At 40.4% G+C, this 15,590-nt stretch overlaps 1 protein-coding gene across 1 annotated transcript in view; it reads right to left on the bottom strand.

The window, feature by feature from the left end:
- Window positions 1-15,590, bottom strand: part of zswim5 (zinc finger, SWIM-type containing 5) — a 233,888-nt gene that overhangs the window by 93,327 nt on the left and 124,971 nt on the right. The window contains exon 2 of the mRNA XM_048602004.1: window positions 6,781-7,137. Within this exon, the coding sequence (XP_048457961.1) occupies window positions 6,781-7,137 (357 nt within the window). The remainder of the gene's footprint in view (window positions 1-6,780; window positions 7,138-15,590) is intronic.

The following is a 15,590-nucleotide window of genomic DNA, read 5'->3' as shown; positions in this document are numbered from 1 at the left end:
TGAACAATTATATTTACAATTATACTGAAGACTTGAAGGGCTCCAACTCCCACAGTCTTGACAGCCACCAAAAAAACCGCATCTCTTCTTAATTTGCTGGTTCCAAATAGTGAGCGCCACACTTGAGATTCTTTTAAAGTGTTTCCAGCCAGCCTTTATGTAGCCACTGGTGATCTTTACAACAAAAAGGATGTTTTCTGTGTCAGTCAAAACTGTGGGAGACGGAACCCTCCAAGCTTGCAACATTAGTGGAAAATATCAAAAGCTTTACAGTCTGGAATAACTTATGCCACTTTATTTTCTTCACACATTTCTAGGCCATGTTGCGTAGGTTCAGTACTTAACTTGACTAAGAGTACTTGGATTAAGGTAATGCAGATGCAAACTCTTTCCAAGTTACGATAGAAGTTCGTGCTTTGTAATTTCACAGAGCAAAATGTAACACCTATGCAGCGAGAGAGACTGGGTCTCAAGTGAAATTTGCACAGACATACATGTCTAAAAAATCATCTGATCATGAATGTGTCTGGACCAAACAATTCACATGACTGGTTTCTGACCAATTGATTATGCCACTATTTGAACTTTGTGAGCCCCAATTTTGTTGTAATCAACATTACTGATAAATAGAAAATAAATCAACTCCAATAATCCCATTATTATTATAATAAGGAACATCTTATGTGGGATGATGATGTAGAGAAGAAAGGCAAGCACAAAGGGCAATGGAACTATGATCATAACCATGTCCAATGGCTAGAATAGTAATGTAAAGAGTAGGTCAATATACTTAAGGTCAGAAACAAATGAAGACAAGATAGTATAGTAATCATGATAATAGATGTTGGTGTGTTCGCCGAGCTGGGAGGTTTAATAGCAGACATATCGTCCCCTTACTAGCTTCACAGGAGGCTTGAAAGCACTGAGGATGTCACCTAGCAAGGGGCCGAAATGTCTGCTATCAAACCTCCCAGCTCGGCAAGCATACCTACGTCTACAACTAGCACCCAAGCTAAAAATCTTCACTCAAACCCTGAATCATGATAATAGCAATGAAGATCATATAATGAGGTGAGCGTCAGCAAGATATTTTACAAAGAAGGTGAAACAGACTGTATAATCAGGGACAGCAGATGACCAGATGACATGGCGGTGAAGCAGACAATACAGTCTGTTTAATGTGACAGTGAGGAGCATTGTACTGTGATACTAATCAGATGGAGTGAAGACTATCCAATGGTATTCATTTTTAACAATTATAAAGTCTGTGCAACAATAACAATGTTAAGTGTAACCGTGATCCTCATTGGACCTGGGCTCAATAACTTATTTATGTAGGAGCTCTAACATAATAAAAGACCTGACGGTGTTCAACAAAACTTCATAAAATGTAACGTGTCAGGGAGTTATGTAAAGAGACATGAAATCAGATGATTGAAAGCTTGGTCAGGAATATCTTAAAGGAAGGAATTGAGAAAGGCAGACAGAGAGATTCAGGAAGGAATTCTGGAGTTTAGGGCTCAGGTAATTGGGGGCACCATTAACAATGGTGTTACAATTAAAACTGATGATAGTTAAAAGACTAGAATTTGAGGCGTATAGATCTTAAATAATTTTTGAACGGGAAGAGGTTACTGAGAGAGGAAGGGCAAAGACCATAGGGGGTTTTCAAAACAATGATGGGAATTTTAAAATCGAGTTATTTGATCAAAAGCCAATTAAAGTCAATGAGCACGGGGATGGCTGGTGAATGAGGTTCAGGGGCAGGTAGGACAGAGGCAGGAGAGTTTTGGATAACCTGATGAATACGCAGTGTACCACATGAGGGACCAGCCAGAAATACATTGAAGTAGTTGAGACCAGAGGCAATGAAGGCAAGAATGATGATTTTAACAGAGGAGCTGAGACGGGGGCAAAAAAAAAAATCATACTATCAGACAATATTAAGCAACATCCTGGTGCAAGAAATAAGTTTAACAGTTTTAGTGTAGTTTCCCTGTGGGCATAGGTCAATTGCAGACTTTCCAAATTCAACCTCAACAGGGCTACAAGAAAGACAGTTATCAGGAAGGAAAATGTCAGCTGGTGCACAGAGTCATAGGGTCATCCAGCACAGATACAGACGCCTCGGTCCAACTCATTCACACTAACCAGATATCCCAATCTGATCTCGTCCTATTTGCTAACATTGGCCCATTTCCCTCCAAACCCTTCCTATTCATGTACCCATCTAGATACCTTTTAAATGCTGCAATTGTATCCATCACTCTCACTTCCTCTGGCAGTTCATTCCATACGGCAGTTCATTCCATACACACACCATCCTCTACATGAAAAGTTGCCCCGAGGTCCTTTTTAAATCTTTCCCCTCTCATCTTAAACCTATGCCCTCTAGTTTTGTACTCCCCTACTCTGGGAAAAAGATCTTGGCTCTTCACCCTATCCATTCCCCTCATGATTTTATAAACCTCAACTCTGACACTCCAGGGAAAATAGCTCCAGAATATTCAGCCACTCCCTATAGCTCAAACCCTAGCAACATCCTTGTAAATCCTTTCTGCAACCTCTCAAGTTTAACAACATCCTTCCTATAGAAGGGTGAAGAAAACGGTACATAGTATTCTAAAAGTGGCTTCACTAATGTCCTGTACAGCCAAAAGGGGGAACCTCTATGGTCAAGCATACAAAGATATATATTGGAATAATGGAAAAAAAACTGCATATATAGCTCAAACTGTTGCATTCAACATTAACACTAGGTGCAACATTTCACTTCCCTATTTTGATATCCTCACCTTCACAAATATAAAATCATGTAGGAAAAAAAAAACACTTATGAGACAGCTGATTTTCATCATAACAGACTTTAGCACCTTTCTCTGGTTCTCCTCGCCTACACAATATCCGGGACTGGTATGCAAGATGTCAAAAATCATCAGCTACTCCTACAGTTATGCTAATAATTTTTGACACCTATAATGGCAAATATATTAACCTACACAGCACAATCTAACACTCTCACCTCTTTATTAGCAACACTGTGCCAATCGTCTGTTCTTCTGAATTCCATTCATTCATCCTCAGTAAATTTGCATCAAGAACATTAAAAGGAACAGAGGCAGACAGTTGTGCTACAGAAGTCAGCTGGTTCCTTCACTAAATAGAGACTCACCACAGTACAAGGTCTCAATACAAAAGCTGTTTAAATCAATTAACAAGTTAATCAAAAACAAACATGCAGAGCTTACAGGAACAAAGTAGAATGTTAAAGGTTACTATAGGCAAAAAAACAGCTATGCAACTTTCAATGAGTCAAGCAAACAAGCCATTTATTTAGTATCAGTTGGGGTGCAAACCAGAACTGGACAGCTGTACCTTGCAAGTCACTAGCCTGCATGTCAAAACCTTCACTTGCTGAGGGATGAAGTGAAAATTCTCTGAAGAAGGGAGGTTTTTACAGCAGCACTCTAATAACCAGATTCAGTTAACTTATACTGCTGTGGAATAACTTGCTCAAATGATTAGATTCAACTCCGAATTCATCTTTCTATGATTCACTTCCAGTGGTTCCCCAAAACTGGGTTTTGTTCTACAGTGCCAGCTATTTTTGAGCTTGTGTTTTATTTAAGCATTCAAAAAGCATTCAAACAATAACTGTACAATTTTTCAAAGTAAACTCCAGGCAGGATGGATGCACATGACTATCAGTTAGCAAACTATCCTTTTAGAATCTGGGTTCAAGTCCAACCTGGTTTTTTTCTTGCAGCGACTCAAAAGTTTGGAGTTAAGTAACTGAAGCATTCCCAATCACAAACCTAGAGCACAGAACAAGTCATGTTCTTAAGCGATGTTTCTAAGAGGTATACAAGATGAGCCAAATCAACTCCTTTATATTTTGATTTCCTCAGGCCTGCACCTCCCTCAGAACTCAACTAGAAAAGAGCACACTATGTAAGAGATTACTGCTACTTCAACATTACATTAAGTGTGGTGGGGTGGGGTGGGGAAGGTAAAAAAATTGCCAAATTTCTTAACACATTGAATTTTTCTCTGTATTTATACGACATTCATGTTTTGATCACGACACAGGAGACTTAATTACAGCCCAATCTTTGATTTTCAAATCCTTTTGGAAATAATGCACACATCTCAAATGTATTTGAATGAAAAAGCTTACAATGGACTCCCATCTTAGAATGCAATAAGACTACCATTTTTTGCCCATCCAAGGCAATTCTTCCTAAATTCTGGTCTGAATGTTGCAATCTTCAGGCAGTCAGCATCTGAGCTGTAGTCGAGGGTTGCCATAGGAACACAGAATTTAGGAAACGGAGGAGTCTTTTCAACCCTTTGAGTCCAGCCTGCCATTGGGGCAGCACGGTGGCTCAGTGGTTAGCACTGTTGCCCCACAGCACCAGGGACCTGGGTTCGATTCCAGCCTCGGGCGACTGTCTGTGTGGAGTTTGCACATTCTCCCCATGTCTGCGTGGGTTTCCTCCAGGTGCTCCGGTTTCCTCCCACAGTCTAAAGATGTGCAGGTTAGGTGGATTGGCCATGCTAAATTGCCCGTAGTGTTCTGGGATGTGTAGATTAGGTGGGTTATAGGGGTATGGGTATGGGTATGGGTATGGGTCTGGGTGGGATGCTCCTAGGGTCGGTGTGGACTTGTTGGGCCGAAGGGCCTGTTTCCACACTGTAGGGATTCTATGATTCAATAAGATCTTGACTGATCTGGTTGTGGTCTCAACTCCACCTTCCTGCCTGCTCCTCCCAACCCTTGACTGCCTTGTCTGTAAAAATATATCTCAGCTTCAAATAAATTCAAAGGCCCAACTTCCACTGATTTCTGAGGAAAAGAATTTGACAGAACAACAAACTGCTGAGAGAAAAAAAATTGTCTCCCTCTAAAAGAGAATTGTCTTATTCTGAAACTGCATTCCCTAGTTCTAGTATTTCCCATGAAAGAAAACATTTTCCTAGTATCTAACTTATCATTCCCCTCAGGACTTGAAATACAAGACCAACTCTCATTCTTCCAAACTCCAATGGGTAAAGGCCAATCTTTCTTTATAAGACAAGCCTTTCAACCCAAGAATAAATCAAGTGATTCTTCTCTGAACTTCTTCTAGCACAATTATGATCTTTTACAAATAAGGAAGCCAAGATGTATACAGTTATGAAGATATCATCTCACTAAGGTGATACACAGATGCAGTAAAACATCCCTGCTTTTATATCTCATGCCATTTGCAATAATACAAACATATGAGATAAGAGCAGAAGCAGATTATTTGGCCCTTCAAGTCTGCTCGGCTTTTTTTTTTATTCATTTGTGGGATGTGGGCGTCGCTGGCTGGCCAGCATTTCCATCCCTGTTAAACAACATCATGGCTGATCTGTTGTGTTTAGTATTTCACATTCTCACTTATTCCTGGTAAACCTTGGTTGCCCTGCCGAATAAGAAATGATCAACATCTCTTCTAAAAATATCCGATGATCCTGCCACCTGAGGCAGAGAGTTTCAAATTCGCACTATCCTCAGAAAATAATTCTCCTCCCCCAAACTCCTGAAGGAGCGGCTCCTAATTTTAAAACCATCTCAGTTCTGAGCTCACCCACAAGAGGAAACATCAGTCCCACATCTTCCTTATCAAGACTATGATCTTATACATTTCAATCCACCTTCTTCTAAAGTTCTTCTCAACTCCAGCAGAAACAAGCCCCGTCCAATCTCTCTGATAAAAACAGCCTGTTCATTCTAGGTAGCAAGCCAATAAATCTCCCTTGAATCACTTTGAAACATTTATGCCCTTTCTTAAATAGAGAGACAAAAATATGCACAGAGCATTTGAGATCTGAACTCACCAATAACCTGTACAACTGAATCATAACATCTTTACTTTTAAGTTCAAGTCCTCTCATAATAGAAAAAAGCATCCCATTAGTCTTCTTGAATTAAGTGCTGTACCTGCATACAAATGGATTTGTGACTCATGCACCAGAACACCGAAATTCCTCTGCACGTGGGGTTCTCTTGCTCTATCTGTGTACTAATGTGTGAGATTCACTTAGCAGGATGTCCAGATTCCCCAGAACTCAAGGTTTCGTAATCTCTATCCATTTAAATACTATACTGCTTTTCTGCTCTTCCTCCCATCTGCTGAATGTACTCTGCATGTTACAGCTTTCTACCGTCTTAGTATGTAGCAGCCAAAGGTGACTTGGGTCAATTACAGCCTGCTTACTGTAAAATGATCAACTAGCACACATTGCTATTGGCCCTGCATAAATGGATGAATCTTGTCTAAATTACTAGAAGGTAACAAGTATTTGCAGAATTGTACATCGACCAGAAATAAATGCCTTAAGAAGGGATGAAGTTAACCAAAAGCAATGATGTATCATAGGACTGTTTCTTCAATTCACCAATCATAAGAGTCAATTATGACTCTTAGATAGGGCTAATTAAATAATAAAATTATATTTAGGATTCCTAAACTTTGTGAAATTGATTAGACTGCACAACTAAGCATGAATTTGAATAAATGTATTTTAAAAAATGTTTCTTGTATAGAAATTCATATCAATTTTTTGCTATTTTATTAAATGTCACATATTTTCTTTGCTCCAATAGTTGTACTTACAAAGGGTCATATGAAGTATCCAGAATAGAGTTCTGGTCCAGGATTATGCCCTGCCCATGGTACTAACTGGACACACACATCACAATACAATGACATCCATTAACGGGAGAGGGGAAGGGACCCTTACAATAGTTACCATGTACTTGGTTGATCTCCGAATTGGACGATAGAATTTCATCAGCCAATTTCTGTGCTGTGGGAAGTACTTCTGTGTGGTGAGCTGTGATTAAGTACTGTATAAATTTCTGAAGCTGGTCTCTGTTCATTTGAAAAAGTGTCTCAGAGATGGGAAGACGCAGTTTGACCTGGTCAGCCTTTCTTATTCTGTACAGGGAAAGTGCCACGACATGGGCGCAGTAAAAAATGTCCTTGTTGCCACAACCACACGTCACAGAAGTGATTTTGCAGCGGTCAAAACTGATGGCTACTCTGTAGATCATTTCAGGTTCCGACTGGGTACCAGGTTCAGTCACAGTTCCACTCAGATGAAACCCTGCCAGGGAAGAAAGAAAATAAACAAGACATGAATTAACACCAGAGGTAATATTTTAATGAATCTCTCACTAACTTACATACCATAGCTTATTCATCCATGCTGAGAGATCACCACTTTGTTTTTGTTATCCAATTGGGAATCTTTAACAAATCAATTTTACTGAAAATGTTCAAAATCAGACATTACAGTGTCTCTGTTTAATGTCTAGTTCTACTTTAGTAGTACTGAAGAGTTGAACACCATTTCTCAGGGTTTAATTATGCAGTCCTTAATAGAACTGTCTTTCCCAGCACCCATCTTTAAAACGGACCTTTGGTATTTGCTGGGTTCTGCAGGAAGAGCGCTCTTGCTTCCTCCTTTCTTCTGGTGACACCTCTGTCATGCTTCCATCTCCCCTGTTACTGTGGCCCCATTTATAATTGCCCTTAACACATATCCAGTCTCCGAACTTCCGAGTGCATACCCAGCACCCCATGCCCACCCTCAGACTTGCACTTCCCTTATTCAATTCTGCTGCTTCTTCACCCTCACCGCTTCTCATGCTCCCATTGTATTGCCCCTTAAGATGCACTTTCCACCTCTGATTGATCCCTTGGTCTTATGACTGTGACTATCCCTTCTGTCTACCAGTTATTAACTTCCATCGCTCAGGATTCTTCTGGCACCACTAAAAAACCATGCCTTTTAAGTTCAACTTCCTACCATACCTTCCCACCTATACCCGTAACCTTTCTGCTGATCCCCTTTTGTGCTGTGGTCTTTTTGCTTTGAACCTCTCATGTCTGCCTTAGTCAGATTTACTGGCAGAGGTTAAGCAGGCTGAGTGGACTATTCAATCTACACCCCTTACACTGTTAGCATCAGACAACCAGTTATGATTGTGACTTGTCACAAACTGGCTTTACGGACATCTGGCACATTGCTTTCAAGGATCTGTGCCACCGAAAATGTGTACACTCACCAGAGCTTCAAGGAACAAGTTACACCACTGGTTACACACCTTATAAAATTATGGTCATGTTTGTGAACGAACAATTTTGTTGTTTTTGCATAGCATGGTTACATCTGTGAACCTAACTCTGGGGAGGCCTGGTGTGTTAATGCGTACTCAGGATGTGCTAATGAGTGCAAAAGACATCCTCAACTATCACTGTTAGGAATGCAGACCCACCTGATAGGATTCTGAGATCTTAATATCAAAACTTTAACCTGATGTCAGGAATCCCCTATCTTCCAAATGGTCCAGGTAGGCCTGAAAAAGTGGGCCAAACTTTCCAACCTTTGACCTTTAATCAGATTGAACAGTCACAAGGATGAAACACTAACTTTTCTTCTCACTCCACAGGGGCAGTTAGTTGCAGCATTTTCTATTGTTAATTCATATTTCCAGCATCCACGGTATTTTACTCTCATCAAATCGATGTTGGTGAGTTGCCAGTACCTAGCACAGGCACTTCTGCATAAATGGACATAAATGCCCATAAAATGGTGGGTGAGATTTTTTTTGATGTCCTGGAGATCTAAAATTTGGATCCCTCAAAGTTGGAACTTGTAACACGTTTAGTGCCAATGACAATGGTGCAACAAGTCGAATTTCTACCTCTTGTTTCTTTGAGAAGACAACAATCTCCTTGTTAGCCCAGAACAACTATGTTCAACATAGTCGATAGTGTGACCCTTGTGTGACACAGCTGATTTAAGCACAGTGCAATTGGTTTCTAAAGAGTTGTAAAATTGTGTTGCAGAGTCCTATAACTCTCATGATTCGATATTGCTGAAGGAATACAGAAAGGCTATTGCTCTAGAAAGCTTTAGAAAGAATTTTATATGACTCAGCAACCAGTGCTACTTCATAACCTCCATCACCATGAATAAGGTCAAGTAACAAGAAAACAACTTCAAACTCACACCAAGATTTTCTTTTAGTATCAGCATTAAGCTAATTTTGTACAGATTCCCCCAGGTTAAACAGCATGTTGCTTCTAGTCGAAGCACACTTCTAAAAATTCATGAGATGATTTATTACCTTTGTTGCCAAGAAAAAGTATAGGATTTGAACCAATCAACTTGTCTTAGTAGACCTATACAGTATCTAGGTTAAAAGCCAACCACACTGGTGAGGTTCTATAGTCAAAGTTCAGAAAAGGTAGGGGCAGAAGGTTTTGTTCGCTACAACACATGTAAGCCAGTTTTTGTGTGATAGCCAACAGTTTCACACAAAAACATAAGACCTAGGAGCAGGAGAAAGCAATTCAGCCCCTCGAGCCAGCTCCGCCATTTAATACGGCCATGGATGATCTCATCTCGCCCTAACTGCCTGTTCTCCATAACTCTTTGACCCATTACTAATTAAAAATCTGTCTATCTCCTCCGTAACATTATTCAGTGTCCTGGCATCCACCACACTTTGGGGTAATGAGTTTAATAGATGCCAATGATATCCACATGGAATGCAGATGGTTGAAAACCACACATATCCCTTGGTCATACTTTTATGTCATTTTAAATGGCAGCCAGGGATGCCAGGAAAATATTCTTTTCTTTATACCTTTTATTCAATTCAATAACTGCTGGGCATATCTTGGTGAAAAGGAGTTTGTGAAGTATGCAGACAGCCTATACAAACAATAAAGTGATGCATTCCTCCACCCCTCCACATGACAACCAGATGACAAATGGGATACACCAAGTGGAACAAAGAATCCACAAGTCTATGAAATACTCGGCATGTGATCATCATGGGGAATAGGGTCCATGCCACGATACAATGCACTGTAAAAGAACACGAAAGCACAAAACCCAATAAAATCTCCATTTAGTGTGACCTTCCTATATCAATCCAAATAATGTAGGAAAGCTCCTAGCTTAACACACCCATGCCTTACCACACTAAAATACCAAGTTCTTGAAACACACACTTGTTAAAAAGTTGAAACTCCAGCGTAGACCACTGCAGACCCCACAATCACATCCCGCCAATTAGAAAAAGACCTAATTATGCAAATTCTCCTTTCTGCGAATCAGAAAGCCATTCTTCTATCCATACTAGTTTGCTTGTTTAAGTGTTCAATTATAACCTCCTTAATGATAGATTTTAATATCCTTCTCCACAACAGATGTCAAGCTAATTGGTCTATTATTGGTCAATCCCAGGCCCCAAGAAGACCTTCCACATCAAGCAGATATTCACCTGCACATCTGCTGATGTGGTATACTGTATCCGCTGTTCTCGTTGTGGCCTCCTCTACATTGGGGAAACCAAGCGGAGGCTTGGGGACCGCTTTGCAGAACACCTACGTTCGGTTCACACTAAACAACTGCACCTCCCAGTCGCAAACCATTTCAACTCCCCCTCCCATTCCTTAGATGACATGTCCATCCTGGGCCTCCTGCAGTGCCACAACGATGCCACCCGAAGGTTGCAGGAACAGCAACTCATATTTTGCTTGGGAACCCTGCAGCCCAATGGTATCAATGCGGACTTCACAAGCTTCAAAATCACCCCTCCCTCAACCGCATCCCAAAACCAGCCCAGCTCATCCCCGCCTCCCTAACCTGTCCTTCCTCCACCTACCCTCTCCTTCCACCTCATGCCCCACCCTCATCTCCTACCTACTAGCCTCATCCCACCCCCTTGACCTGTCCGTCCTCCATGGACTGACCTATCCCCTCCCTAACTCCCCACCTACACTCACCTTTACTGGCTCCACCCCCGCCTCTTTGACCTGTCTGTCTCCTCTCCATCTATCTTCTCCTTTACCCATCTTCTTTCTGCCTCCCCCCCTCCCTATTTATTTCAGAACCCTCTTCCCCTCCCTCACTTCTGAAGAAGGCTCTAGGCCCGAAACGTCAGCCTTCCTGCCCCTCTGATGCTGCTTGGCCTGCTGTGTTCATCCAGCTCTACACCTTGTTATCTTTGGTCTATTATTTCCTGTCTTCTGCTACCCTCCTTTCCGGAATGGAGGGATTATATTTACTACTTTCCAGTCTAATAGACTATTTCCAGAACGGGGAATTTTGGAAAACTAACCCCAATGTGTCTACTATCTCATTAGCCACCTCATTTGACGCTCTAGGATAAAATTCATCACGACTCAGGGATTTGACAGCCCATCAGTTTGCTCAGTATTGCTTTCTTGGTGTTTGCAATTTCCCAACACATCCTTTCCTAGCACCTTTGATTTGTAGCTATTACTGGAATATTTTTTGAGCCCACTTCAGTAAAAACAGAGAAAATATTTATGAATTTAATCTTTTATTATTTACAATGAAATTCCCATTCTTATTTAAAAGCAAAATACTGAGGATGCTGGAAATCTGAAACAAAACACAGAAAATGCTAGTCATTTCTGAAGAAGGGTCCTGACCTGAAACGTTAACTTTCCTGCTCCTCTGATGCTGCCCGGCCTGCTGTGTTCCTCCAGCTCCATACCGTGTTGTCTCTGACTCCAGAATCTGCAGTTCTTGCTGTCTCTAAATGCTGGTGAAACACAGGAGGTCTGGCAACATCTGTGGAGAGAGAAACAGAGTTTACATTGAATGTGATACTGGAATACTCTTCCACTCTTCCTTCTACCTTTCTCAGATACTCTCATGTCTTCTTCCTGATTAAGCTTTTAGCCATTCTCTATAGGTATTTTCTAATCAACCTGTTCAGAAATGTTCTTACACCTCTGGAGAGGTAGGACTTGAACTCAGGCTTCCTGACTCATAGGTAGGGATATTACCACTGTGCCACAACAGCCTTTGGTTATTCCCTATATTCTCACCAATTGTCAGACTTGTCTTTCATCTCGTTTCAATTATATGCTTTTTGCTCAAGATTGATGCTTTCCTTGACTTCTTTAGTTAATCATGAATGGTGGGTTTTCCCCTTGGAATTTTTACTTCCAGTAGAAATATACTTAGTGTATTCTGAAATATCTCCTTAAATATCTGCCATGACTTCTCTATTGATCTATCTCCTCAGCTATTATGCCAGTTCACTTTGGCTTGTTAACTTTTCTGCCCACGTGTCCTTTGTCAAGTTCAAAATACTACACTTAATATTAAGACTATAACAGCACTATATACATACAATTCATCTTGTAGCTTTGACAGAAAACATTATTAAAGTGAAGAAAACATGCTGTTTTACCTTGCAAACACATCAACAACTGCTGACATATATTAACCTATAATTCATAAAGATATATTAAAAATCTGATATTGATAAAGCCAAAATATTGAATAATGCTGAAATGATAAGATGGATTGGTTACATCTTTATGTTTATTGATTCATGGCTAGCATTACAACTCAACCCCACTTCACCTGAGAGGTGTAAGTAAGCCGCATTGTTGAGCTGCTGCAATTCAAGTAGTCAAGAACATTTTTGTGTTTGAGTCGTGGACAAGAAACTTGAACCCACAAACCACAGCAACTAAGGCGATGCCTGGACTATCAGTCAAGTATGCTGCTTTGTCCTGAATGGTATCAAGTATGAGCGTTGTAGAAACTGCATTCATTTAGGGAAGTGGAGAGTATTCCATCACTCTCCCATTGATAGCAGGAAGTCTTTGGTTCATTAGGTGTTCAGTCTCGCACTGAAGTATCCAGCTTCTAGTCTCATCTTGGAGCCACTGTTTTTAGAAAATTGGTGCAGTTAAGTTTCTGGTCAATAATGACCTCAGGACATTGATGGCGGGGATCCTGATAGTCAAAATTGTGAAAGGAAGGTGGGACAATTGTCAAACAGAGGTGATTAAGTTTTCTCCTCCTGGAGATGATCATTGCCTGGTATGGGTATTGTAAAATCTTTACTTGACATTTACCAGCAGAAGCTTGAATGTTGTTTAGGTTATGCTATATACAGATATGGACTGTTCAGTATGTGAGGAGATGTCAACAGGTCTTAACATTGTGCAGTCTTCAGCACATATTCCCACTTCTGACCTTATAATTGAGGGAACATCATTAATGAAGTTGGTGAAGATGGTTGGGACAAAGACACTGCAAGAAACCTCTGCAGTCCTGTTCTAGAATGGAAGTGGTCGAATTTCCAACATCTACAGCCATTCTCCTTTGTGCCATGCATGACTCAACCAGAGATCCCTAAAAGACTCCATTTTTACTAGAGTTATTTGATGACGTACATAGTCAGATACCACCTCGATATCAGTCTCCCTTGCCTCATGTTGGAATGTAATTTTCTATGCTTATGTTTGAAGATAGGCTGTGATGAGGTTTGGAGACAAGAGGCTCAAACAGGACCCAACTCAGCATCGGTAAGCACCTTATTGTTGAGTAAGTGCTGCTTGATGTTACTGTCAAAGACTTGTCCAATCACTTGGATGATGATTTAAAATAGGCTGATGGGGCAATGATTAGATGGATTGGATTTCTCTTGTTTTTTTTGTGGACAGAATGTAGTTTGGCAATATGTCACTAAAATTACATCTTTGACTGAATTTATCTTTTTTGAAAAACTATCCCTTCAAACATGTAAATATTTCCTTCATTTATACAGACTTGAGCAAATATGGAACGTAACTACTTTAGCTATTCATCACCAGACCTAGTTGGGCCACATAATGTACTATTTAGGTCCTGCTCTCCTTTTCTAAAACTGCTGCAGGATCATCAACATTTCACATGGGGATAACAAATTTACGGAAGAACAATTGCTTAACTTGAAAGAAAATAACGTGGATGGAAAATGAAAGGAGATTTAAAGGGAATGTCAATCTGGACCTTAATCAGCATGGCTCCAGGAAAGTGCTACACAAGCTATACAAAAGTTTGTCCCTTAAATTACTGCATGCTCACAGCTGAGCAGAAAAAAAAAGGAATCGCACACGCAAAGATATTGACTGTGCACTTCGGGAAAAGCCAAGAACTTTGACCTCTACCAAAGAAATATCATGGCGAATGCAGTGACAAAGGCTGAACAGTTGGGAGTCTGAAAGTGAATTGACACTGAATTAGAGAGAATTTTCCTTTAGAATAAAGTGGGATTTGAAGAGCTTAGGGGGATATAAGAGACGAGGGACACAATGAAAGATAGCCTTGCCTATGATAAAGATAATCAGAATACAGAGGCCATGTGAAAGGTCGAGCGGGTGGCCATGAGTATTGATAGAAAGCTTTATATGGAATGACAGATGTCAGCTGTGGCTCTCTGTGGTACCACTTTCACTTCAGAGTAGGAAAAGCTGTGTTCGTGTCTGGAGCATGTCTTAGAGAATGTAATATAAAATCTAGATTGACATTTTTGTGCTAACAACAATGAAGATATCAGTTAATTAATAGGCTAATGGAGTAGATGCCTTTAATAAAATTGTTTCATACTGCAGTAGCCATCAGCAACCTGCAGCACTAGCAAAGCTAAACAAAGCTGTAACTAATAAACCATTGTAGGTAGAAAAAGCAGATGGGATAAATTAATAAATCCACAGACCAGCAAGTACAGGAAATCAATAAATGAATGGAACAATGAACACAACAACAAATGAATACATCTGTGGCATGCAACAGTGCAGAGAGTGAGCAATGGGAACACTCATTAATAAAGGGTAAACCAACAAAATCAAAAGAATTTGAGCTAAAGGTTAGAGCAGCAAAAACATTTGCATGAAAAATAGTTGAAGCACTTTTAAAAGATGCACTTCATGTAGAAATTCATTGGTGATGCTGGTCATGAGGAGAAAATCTCCCAGACAAAAACCTGACGACTGGGGCAGTGTGAAGATCACAGGGTTCAGGGTCACAGATTCAGAGGCACAAGCCTCAACAGCGGACAGCACGAAAGCTGAATTGGTAAGCTTTAACTAGACAACCTAATACCAGGGAAAACAGACACCACCATTATCATCAGAAAAAGAATAGATTGTGCCTGCCAAATCTTGAAACCAGGTGCCCAAAACTTTAGTGCGAGAAGAGACTTAAAGAAAGAAATCTGTTCAGTGGCCAGAATTTGCAACTATAGTATGATAGACAGCCACTGTTTACAAGGGAATGTTTATCATTGGATTATCTTACAAATACAGACAAGGGCAATTACACATTTATTGTTGGATGAAATTACATCACTTAGCTTTAGTTATAGAACATCATTGACACAGAAAAGCATCCCAATATGTTTCGTACAAATTGAGATGGGAATTGCTTTTGCATCAACTCAGACTATGAGGGGGGCAATGGCAGGACTAAACTTGGTAAGGGGTGGGACTGGAATGTTTAAATTTATTCACAGGATGTGGGCATCGTTAGCCGGCCAGCATTTATTGCCCATCCCTAGTTGCCCTTGAGAAGGTGTTGGTGATCTGCCTTCTTCAACTGCTGCAGTCCAATGCAATTAAGGAAGAAGTTCCAGGACTTTAAACTTGAGTCACTGAAGGAATGGCAATATATTTCCAAGTCTGGATGGTAAGTGGCTTGAAATGGAATTCTTTACCAAGTGGTGGGAGACC

The sequence above is a fragment of the Rhincodon typus genome, chromosome 10 (genome assembly GCF_021869965.1).
Source record: "Rhincodon typus isolate 14 chromosome 10, sRhiTyp1.1, whole genome shotgun sequence".
Lineage (NCBI taxonomy): Eukaryota > Metazoa > Chordata > Chondrichthyes > Orectolobiformes > Rhincodontidae > Rhincodon > Rhincodon typus.
Note: the sequence above shows the minus strand (reverse complement) of the source record. Positions and strands in the feature narration are given on the sequence as shown.